This window comes from Lampris incognitus, chromosome 18 (assembly GCF_029633865.1).
Source record: "Lampris incognitus isolate fLamInc1 chromosome 18, fLamInc1.hap2, whole genome shotgun sequence".
NCBI classification, from domain to species: Eukaryota; Metazoa; Chordata; class Actinopteri; order Lampriformes; family Lampridae; genus Lampris; species Lampris incognitus.
In genome coordinates, this window is record NC_079228.1 from 36,660,982 (window position 1) to 36,671,987 (window position 11,006).

At 44.0% G+C, this 11,006-nt stretch overlaps 1 protein-coding gene across 1 annotated transcript in view; it reads left to right on the plus strand.

Moving 5' to 3' along the window:
- pogza (pogo transposable element derived with ZNF domain a) overlaps positions 1-10,295 on the plus strand; it is a 47,528-nt gene extending 37,233 nt beyond the window's left edge. Inside the window, exons 19-27 of the mRNA XM_056298051.1 lie at positions 4,122-4,350; positions 4,679-4,696; positions 4,820-5,074; positions 6,582-6,788; positions 6,939-7,241; positions 7,901-8,095; positions 8,228-8,358; positions 9,771-10,109; positions 10,244-10,295. Coding sequence (XP_056154026.1) covers positions 4,122-4,350; positions 4,679-4,696; positions 4,820-5,074; positions 6,582-6,788; positions 6,939-7,241; positions 7,901-8,095; positions 8,228-8,358; positions 9,771-10,109; positions 10,244-10,295 — 1,729 coding nt within the window. The remainder of the gene's footprint in view (positions 1-4,121; positions 4,351-4,678; positions 4,697-4,819; positions 5,075-6,581; positions 6,789-6,938; positions 7,242-7,900; positions 8,096-8,227; positions 8,359-9,770; positions 10,110-10,243) is intronic.
- Positions 10,296-11,006: the final 711 nt, after the last annotated feature.

Here is an 11,006-nt window from a genome sequence, read left to right on the forward strand (position 1 = left end):
TTCTGGGCAATGAACATGAGGGCTCTTCCTTCACTGTTCCGAGTGGCCATCAGCGTCTTGGCAGTGCCTGCCTGCAGTGCTCCGGTGGAGCGGGTTTTCAGCCATGGTGGCATCATACTGCGGCCCCATCGTGCACAAATGACAGACTTTTGGCCAATTTGGTCTTTTGCAATTGCAATGCCTCATAGGGCCCTGAGATAACAGAAAAAACACAACCCTGTGGGTAAATGAAACTATGCATTTCACATTTTCTCTCTCTCTCTCTCTCGCTCTCTCACTCACTCACTCACTCATACACACACACTCTCTCCCTCTTTCTCTCTCTCTCTCGCTCTCTCTCTCTCTCTCTCTCTCTCTCTCTCTCTCTCTCTCTCTCTCTCTCTCTCTCTCTCTCTCTCTCTCTCTCTCTCTCTCTCTCTCTCCATGAATCAGGTTTTGTCTCCCATCTTTGGGATCTGCATGGTATTTCTCAGACATTCAGGCCAGTGTTCAAATTGTAGGCCTACTCGAAGGTCAGTAGCAGTTTTGATGTGCCTTATAATAAATGATTGTAACTTTTATAGATATGATAAAAATATGATTTGGTTAGTCTGGGGAGGGGTGATGCTTCTTTGTTTGCACTACTTTTTTAATTAAGTTAAGTTGCGCTTGTTTTAATGTGCATTTGACATGTCTTTGTAACGTGTCTGTATGACATGTATTTCCATGAAATTATAAACTTTATTTTGAAAGTAATAAATGCAAATTTTAAAAGCGTTCATGATGTGTAAATTTATTATGTTATTATTCTGATGTTAAAATGGCATTACATTTGGGGAAGAGCGCATTATGACTTGTTTAGGACTTGAAACTCAAAGTTTCGGACTTGGGACTTGACAGTCTTGACTTGGGGCTTGACTCGGGACTTGCCTGTCTTGACTTGGGACTTGAATACCAAGACTTGAGACATACTTGTGACTTGCAAAACAATGACTTGGTCCCACCTCTGATATAAAATGACTGAAGGTGCATGGCTGCTCTGCTGATTAACTTTCATTCACAAAAAATGGTAAGAAAACATAGCTCAGCTCTTTCTGGTCTGTACACAGCACACTGGCTAGTCATGTGACCGTAGACTGCACATGCTTCACTGCCTCAACAGAGACTGATTGGTCATCCCTCAGATATGGGTGTAGATATGCAGACTGCACACAAAAAACGTTCACCCACGCACATTTTATTATTTAATTAAATCACAGCCTTTTGCGGTTATGTAATTGCACAGGCGGACATTGGGATTGCCATTAGATTAATCGTGTAGCACTAAGCTGCAGGTGTGCTCGCCATGGTCATGGTGTTGTTGCTGCAGCTTACAGTCATCTGTGGCTGCGTGCATGCTTAAAGTTGCACGTGATAATAAGAGAGGGAATGACATTCAGCTCATCAGACATTTCCTTAATGTGGCAAAAAATAAAATAAAGATTGTTCACGAGTCACAAATCTCGAGTCCGAGTTTAGTCTCAAGTCAAGTCTCAAGTCACTGTGTGTGACTTAAGTGTGACTCGAGTCCAAGTCGCAAACTCGAGTCCCCATCTCTGTCCCTTAACTATGAGAGGTTCTTTACCATACAGTCATAACCGCTCCCAAAAATTTTTAGGTTGATACATCCAGTAGTTTGCAGGATTAGCCATGAACACACACACACACACACTTGGGACCAAACACATAATCCCCTCCAGGCTACTGCCTGGCGGAGATAGTGAATCAGATACCTATCTGATTTTTAGCAGTCTGATTTAAACCCTTCAATGTGTCTTGCATCTGTTTTACACTTGGATTTTTATGTAAAGTCTCTTGTTCGGATAGCTGTGAGATTTACTCTAGACACATTTTAATGCTAAGTGTAAACAGGGTCAAAGACTGACATACTGAATCAGTTTAATAATGTAAAGTCATTTAAAATTGATGAGGGGAATCGTTGTATTTTATAAGCAACATAGCCAGGAACCTTGGAAACCTTTACAAACCTTTATAAAAAGATTTTTTAGAGAACTTGTTATAAAACGTGTTTGACATTGTCCAATCCAACACACACACACACACACACACACACACACACGCACTACTGCTATGTATAAACCCGTCTGTTCATGACTGGCCACGTGACCAACCAATAGCTCAGTATTGAGAAAAATGTCTCTTAAAATCTTTGATAATTGTATGATTGTAACATTCTCATATTAAAGCTACAATTTTGATGATTTACATGCAAAACATTTTTTTCTTCATTAATACTTTCTAACCCTGGCGTATTTTAGACAAAAGCTAATCCACAAATTTCCAAATCCTACAGATTTAAGTAGTATTTGATGTGAATGGTTGGTGTTTGGTAGGACTTTGCCAGAAGAAGAAGGCAGGTAGTGTTTATTTTTTAAGAAGTGAATGATGGATTTTCAAATTTAATTAAATTTAATGAAAATTTTTCTGGTACAGGATACAAATCCTGTACACCAGACTCGACAAATCAAAACAAACAAGCATACAAAAAAGAACCACAATATAGATATTAAAATCACAATAACCTCACAAATAATCACAAGTCACAATAGTCTCTTAAATACATTAGTCTCACAAATAATCACAGTCACACAATACTCACAATAATCACAACTCAGCTTTATAATTGTATAAAAAGTCCTTTGTTGACCAAAATGTATCTAATGTATTTTTAAAAGAGTTAAGTGAAGGAGCTGCACCACATCCTCTGGAGGTTTGTTCCATGCTCTTAACAGCACGAATTGTGAAGAAGTTTTTTCTCTTTTCAGAGTGACACTTTAATTGGAACAGTTTTAAGGAGTTCCCTCTTAATTCATACCTGTTATTCCAAAAATAGTCAACAGGCTTAGCTGTGAAATCATAGTTTAATAACTTTGTGGAAGAAAAAAGATACAGACCTGCTGCTCCCTGAATTCTCCTAAAAGTGCATATAAAATTAAAATTAATTAAAATTAAAAATATGAAATTAAATAAAATATAAAATAAAATTGCATATAAGATTATATAAAATTGCATTTAAAATGAGTTTTAGATCAATTGTACAAAAAAAAGTTATGATAAGATCTACGTAAAACGACCATGAGCGGTCAAAATGACCACTTTGTCATTTGTGCGTGATCGTGCGCTTCATGTCAGTATTTATGATGTGTGTTGGTCACATCATTTCCTTCGTGAAGTTCGTTGCTCTGTCCTAGAAACACACTAGTGTCCTCCAGCGGAGAGAAATAGTCTAAACTTGAGTTTTGATTATTTCCAACATGTCTGGTTACAGACGCACCATGACTACCACCAAGGCGTTGCAGTACTTATAGGGGTTGGACGGCGGCCATTTTAAATTGCTTGAAAAATATTATTAAAGTTGTTAAAATGTTAATTTTGGTGTCGGTTAGTTTCATAACAGACATGCTAACATATGTGATGCATTAATATCTCAATTGGGTCTTTATCTTGACAGATTATAGTTTAAAAACCGTGGTGGTCAAAATGACCGCCTATGGTCGTTTTAGGTAGGACTGAAATCCCGGTCATTGTAGATGTAACAGAACAAACTAGTTGAAGACGTCTGTGAATGTTCTCATTCATCCAGGTCATGGTTATCCAAACGAGTTGAATCAAGTGGTCTTCAATCTAGTTGAAGACCTTTACCAACAGATCAAACTCACCAGGGTTAGAATTAGGGTTAGAGTTGGGGTAGGGTTAGAGTTTGGGTTAGGTGTCTGTAATTTGCACAGAAGTGGGTTTTGAGGATTGTGGTTTTCATGAATGTATAATACTGTGTAATAATGTTTTACATCCATAATGAATTAAAACGATATTATTCTGCACTATTTAGTCATGTGACACATAGATGTGATACCGAAGGTGTTTCTTCATGTGGTTTTTGTCTCGTACATCAGTCTTCCACAACTTCCCTGAATCTTCATTTCAGAGAGATTTATTCACACATGGTGAAAGGTTTTCCATTCGTTTGATTTTAGTTATATTTAATTTATTTCCCCTTTTTCCACGTGTTTACTTATTTTTTCTTTAATTTCAATTTTTCTTTTTCATTGGCCGTTCGGTTCCTCCTCTCCTCCTCTGGCCAGCGTTCATCTGTCAGACTCTACAAAGCAGTCGATGTGTCTCCCAGGGTCCAGTCCCAGGAGTCAGGGCGGAGCCTTCATCCCTATCCACCTCCTCCCCCCTGGATCCTCCTCCACCCAGCTGTCGGTCAAGCCCCTCACCTCCCCCGTCCCGCTCTCCTCCTGCCCCGCCATGACCATCCAGTTCCTGGCGCCCTTCTCGACTCCTGCACAAGTGAAGACAGTGACCCCGGTATTTAGCAATATTTATTTATTACACACTGAACTGATATCCATTGTGTTTTGCTGGGCTCTCCTCTGGTGTGAACGGGTCTCACGTCTGGGGTCCAGCACGGTGTTCTGCTGGACGTGTTCCTGTCTGAATGTATCATGGAGTCCCTGCACCTTCATTATATTGTGTTGGACTTTATTCCATTAAAACAACTCGTGATCACACTTGACTGTGTCTTCTCTCCTCCTCTTCCTCATCCCCCTTCTTTTGCTCCTCCTCCTCTTTTGGGCAGGTGTATTTGTTGTGAGGTCTTTATAACAATCATGGCTTTTGGTTGTCTTGTGTTCAGGCGGATTCTCTTTGTGTGGTAAAAGTTATCATTGCGTTTCATTTCTTTTATCACTGCTCTTCTCTCTCTCTTTTACTTCCTCTCTCATTTCCCTGCTCTTATTCTTTGCTATCCTACTATCTCCTCTTCTCTCTCGTCCAGAATGAAGAGTTATTGTTGAAGAGAGTCCTGCCGCCCTCTGTTCCCAGACCCTCTGTGCCGCTGAGTGTGGACCAGCTGAGGGTGGTTCTGTTTGCTCTGTGTAATGGACTCTCCCAGGCGGCTCACCAGTACCAGACAGGACCGGCTCTGATCCAGTGCTGGATCCGGCACCACGACCAGTTCCGGGCCACCAGTGCATGGATCTGGAGCAGCGACCGGATTGCAGAGTGGGTCCTGAATCAGCGAGAACAGCAGGTAATACGCCCTCACGTACTTCGACTCTGCGTGCTCACTGTGGTGAGGAGTGTCAAGAAACTGAAGTGTAGACAGAATGTTTTTCACAAAGCTCTTGTATTAAGACCAGATGTTCTACAAAGGAGACACAGGTGAAGAGGTAGTGGTCTACTATGGTAATGGCCGCTTTGATGGCCGAGTGGAATAAACCGCCGTTCTTGAAATCCGCTCATCATGTGGCTGGGAGGTTCGTATCCCAGACTCGCCGTAACTGGTCACAGCCAGTGTCCACGGGGTAAGCCATTCATTAGGCCACCCTTACCTGGGGATAGTGAGTGTAGATCGGTGTAGTGTTCGGGGACTCGTCGTTTTCCAGCGCCCCCTCTGGCCCATCCGGGAGCCTGCAGCCAAGCAACCGAAAGCATTCTCCCTACGTCTCCTTTGCGGCCTGAAAGTAATGCAATCCATGCGAGGCTTCAGCATGTAAAATAGCGAGAGCAGCCGACACGAGTTTGAAGGAAGGTGGTGTTACGACTATCTCCTTCCTGTGGAAACGTGAGCCAGGGGAGTTATTCGACAACAGTTCCGGCCATATGCCATTGGGTTAATCGGATGGGATAAGGGGAAAACTAGAAATAAGTAAATTAAAATAAACTGTTTAACAGGGAGAAAAAAAATAGGAAGAAACCTCAGGGAAAGCAACAGAGGGATCTCGCTCCCAAGATGGACAACATGCAATGGATGTTGTGTTTACACAATTACACAATACAACACTGAAAGAGGATAACAGAATTATAATGGAACTGTAAGATATATGAAGAATATGATGAGGAGGATGCCAAGCAGTGTCCAGATGCCACCGGAACAGCCCAGGATCCAAGTCACGCATCCATCATCTCCCTGTAGACCTGACAGGAAGGACGACAGACTACACATGCACACAAGAGACTCACATCACACCATTCACACACGGGAGGAGACAAGAAAAAATCTTAGTCACACATCAGAGTGAGAGAAGGATATAACATTGAAACAGGATAACAAAATTATACAGATTTATAAGATATGTGAAAAGAAGATGTGATGAGGGGGATGCCAGACAGCGTCCAGGTGGCGACCACTGTCACCATGGAGACCTGGGAGGAGGACAGACAGACTGCGTTTATACACGGGGGAAACTCACATCACACCCTTCACACACACACACGAGGAGAAAAGAGAAGACATCATTCAGGGAGAGAGAAAATATGCGTGAGAGAAGAACAGTTTACAATAGTCAATAATCTATACTCTAGAATCTCATTGGCAGAACAGTGCTTGGCAAACTCATTGAGACAGAAACCGACCCGCCATGCAGTACAGGTTGTGAAGTACTCAACTTAAAGGCAATAAATTGAGATAGCACATACACATGCACACACAAGCACATACACATGCACACACACACTCTGTCCAACAGCTAATGTCTTAGGTTTTTATGCTCGCTCTCTTGCTCTCTCTCTCTCCCTCTCCCTCTCCTTCTCCCCAGTTGATCATTAGTGAAGAAGTCCTCCTCCGGATGGCAAAGGAGACCCTAGGAAACAGCTCCCAACTGGAGGATTGGTACCAGTGGGCCGTAGACCTCATGTTGCACCATAGCCTAAGCCTCGAGGGCTGTATCAAATCCATGAAGACACCTCTACCCCGCAATGTCTATGAGAGCACACGCGTGTTCACACGCCTACTCAAAAAACAGGTAATACTCTACCCAGACAGATAGAAAGACTCGCTTACTCGCTCGCTTGTTTGCTCACTCACAGAAATTCCTCTGACTTGTACCAGAAGGTTATTACAGGTGAATGAAGAGATTTTCTCTCCAATCCTTCATTAAAATCCTCCTCTGCAGTTGCAGAATAAGAAAGTTGAGCGTGGAGTACTCGGCACCATGGATGAGCTGCCCGTCTTCATAAACATGGACCAGTTCGCCACACAGAACTCCTCAGCCTTCCGGTTGTTTGGCGAGCCGGCCGAGGCCCCCCTGTTTGACATAGTCCTCTCTGGACTGGCGGACGGAACCTTCCTCAGGCCTGTGGTGTTCTTCAGAGGCCAACCACCAGACATACCTCCGGATTTCCCAGATAATGTGCAGCTAGAGGGTCGACCTGAAGGCTTCACAGACCAACAACGGCTGGACCTCTGGCTGAACAAGGTTATTTGACATTTCTGTTTTTCTACACAGGTCTGTGGTTTAATCGAGAACCATGAGAATTACCAAGTCTGGGACTGGTTTCATCAAATTAAAAAATGGATTTTGCGGGCGTCCGGGTAGCGTAGTGGTCTACTCCGTTGCCTACAAACACAGGGATCTCCAGTTCGAATCCCCGTGTTACCTCCGCAGATACAATTGGCTGTGTCTGCGGGAGGGAAGCCGGATGTGGGTATGTGTCCTGGTCGCTGCACTAGCGCCTCCTCTGAACAGTCGGGGCACCTGTTCAGGGGGGAGGGGGAACTGGGGGGAATAGCATGATCCTCCCAAATGCTACATCTCCCTGGTGAAACTCCTCACTGTCAGGTGAAAAGAAGCGGCTGGCGACTCCACATGTATCGGAGGAGACGTGGTAGTCTGCAGCCCTCCCCGGATCAGCAGAGGGGGTTGAGCAGCGACCGGGACGGCTCGGAAAAGCGGGGTAATTGGCCGGATACAATTGGGGAGAAAAAGGAAAAATCCAAAAAAGTACAATGATTAAAAAAACACAAAGAAAATAAAATATCAAAATTAGATTTGAATAAGAAGGTGAAGAACGTGCTGTGGAGAAGAGATGAAGTGGATTTTTGCCGAGTTTGGCTCTGGTCTCTGTCCTCCTGAAGGTTTGGCGCCCCCGTCTGGACACCCAGAGAGGAGCCCAGCTGATAATAGACACACACCGCGGACACTTGAACACCGACTTCCTGTCTGCACTAAACACCGCCCACACCAGACCAGTTGTCATCCCCATTGGCTGCTCCTGCCGCCTACAGCCACTGGACGTCTGCATCACACCAGTGATCCGAGCGTTTCTCCAGGTAAGCCCACCTGTCTGTTCGCCTTTCTGTCCCTCTGTGTGAGTGAACAGTTGTCTCTTACTAAATTTAGGAGATGAGTAACCTGATGTATGTAATTTTAACCTCTCTCGTTCTCTCTCTGTCTTCATACAGGTCAGTTGGAACCAGCTGCTGTCCCAGGGAGGGGTGGAGAGTTTGGGTTTGCACCAGCTGGCCCTCACCTTGACCTGCTGGATGAGTGAGGTGGCCTCCATGTTGAACTCCATGTCTCACATCCTGAGCAGGTCTGTTAGTCCTTCATTTACCTCTGACACCTTCTCATCTGTGTTGATCATTTTCATCCCCTCAACCACTTTAACATGACACCTCTCTTCAAACTCTCACCTGTTGCATGTACCCTACCCATGCAATGTACCCTACCCATGCAATGCACCGTTATGTAGTATAGTAGTATATCATAACATGACTTGTAATACCATAACATGATTTATAAAGCCCATGACTAGTAAATATGATAACATGGTCAGTAAATACACAATGAATTGTAAATATTTTCTAATATGAATAGTAAATATAACATGACTAGTAAATATAACAAATAAAAACAATGACTAGTCAATATGAAATAGTAGATTATCATATTAATGCATTTTGTAAATGTAGTAGATAATTCCCCATAGAACTTATTGGAGGAAGGGTAGAAAGTGAAGAGGGGCATCCGGATAGTGTAGCGGTCTATTCTATTGCCTACCAACACGGGGACTGCCGGTTCAAATGCCCGTGTTACCTCCGCTTGGTCGGGCGTCCCTACAGACACAATTGGCCGTGTCTGCGGGTGGGAAGCTGGATGTGGGTATGTGTCCTGGTCGCTGCAATAGCAGCTCCTGTGGTCAGTCAGGGTGCCTGTTCAGGGGGGAGGGGGAACAGGGGGGAATAGCGTGATCCTCGCATGCGCTGCGTCCCCCTGGTGAAACTCCTCACTGTCAGGTGAAAAGAAGCAGCTGGTGACTCCACGTGTATCGGAGGAGGCATGTGGTAGTCTGCAGCCCTCCCCGAATCAGCAGAGCGGGTAGAGCAGCGACCTGGACGGCTCAGAAAATAGGGTAATTGGCCAAGTACAACTGGGGGAGAAAAGGGGGGGGGGTCAAAAAAAAGAAAAAGTGAAGAGGAGGGATGATGTAGTTCTCTTCATATTACCAGTTTAAAGGCTTAATCCCCCACTAATGAATCTATTTTCCAGCAATGAGAGAAATATTCTGTTTACACTGAAGGCTGTGCAGTGAGATACATATTATAGTAAATGTACTGTTATACAGTTATGCGCTGTGCTTTCAATTTACTGATATTTCCCACTGTGGTGTGATTTCCTGTCCACTTGTCAATCAAAGAACTGTTGTGAAAACAAGGGCACACCCACAGCCTCTAGATGTTGTAAAATTTGGTGTGTGAAATTTATTTATCAAGTGGAAATTTATAAAATGGATAAAAAAAAAAATTTTGCTACAGAGCCATGGTTTATTGGCAACAATTCTTAAACAAATTAAAGTCACTGGAAAGTCTTAAATCAGTTTCCGCTTGTTGGCTGACAGACTTGATGTTCTCCCCAGCCAGTTGGTGTGTTGGTGAGGCACCACTGTGCTTTCCTGGTTCTGATTTGGTTCTAATTTGAAACCCTGTTGCCATGAAAACTCCTCAGGTCCTTCAACATGGTCTCTACACCTCCTCACGAGGAGAAGCAGCTGTTGAATAAAGAAGATCCTGGCCAGATGATCCAGGCCCTGACTGAGGTTCTTCTCGGATCAGTGGAGGCTGACAAACAGCCGGTCAAGCCAATGGAGAGGATAGTAGTTATGGAAGAGGAGGAAGGCTGTAGAGCAGAGAGCTCCACCTCTCCGCAGGAGCTGTGTGGTCTGGGGGCTGTGTATCAGCTGTTTGAGCAGGAAAGTGACCAGGAATCTTTCTATGGCTTCCATGAGGAGCCAGGAGATCTCTGCCTCCCCTCACCTGAAAGTGTGACCAGCTCAGCAGGTCGGAGGTAAACCTTGCACTGATGGACACAGACTTGAGGTTCAAACCAGACGAGGGATCTCCCTTCACAGGCGTCTGCTTCCATTTGTCTCTGTGACATGACAGCATAAACCTCTCTTCAACTCCTTGATTCTCCCACAGAAAGGAGGAAATGGAGTCGCTGAGCCATGTTTTGAGCGCTGCGGAAAGCTGAGCATTGGTTAATTCAACCTTAAGCAAAGTATCAATGTGCTTCCAAGTGGGAGCCATAAACTAAACAGGAAGTGACTGCGGGGTGTTGGCAGGACAGCAGGACAGGAGACCATGTTTCTACTGACTGAGGAGATGATAATCGTGATGTCCAGCTTATTGATCCATCTGGGGAAACCCAGTGACCACTCAATGGTCCTGGATCACAACATGGATTTTCTAAATGACCAGGGCCGAAGGATCACTACAAAATGAGATTTGATTTGTTTTGAGTTTATTTTGTTTTTGTTTTTTTTGGGGGGGGGGTTGTAACATTTAACAGATTCTCTAGTATCTTCCATCAATACAAGACACCTCAGAGATGAATACTAGTAGTATCAGCTCAACGTTCGTAATTTCATCTTTTGCAAAAACCAGAAAGAAAATGTCTGTGAATGTTCTCATTCATCCAGGTCATGGTTATCCAAAGGAGTTGAATCAAGCGCAACTGGACTTGGTATATATCCGTGAAGACATTTCGCCCCTCATCCAAGAGGCTTCCTCAGTTCGTGCCTTTCTGACTAGACCAAGCTAGTCTGACTGGCGGGTGATGAGACTCAGAATTTATCCTCTTGGAGTCGTTGTTAGGGCTGTAGATGTCCATGGCTCTTTGTGTCCCGATGTTTACCAACGCCCGTCGCTAACAGAGCCATAGATATGAGTGGCTCTTTTGTGT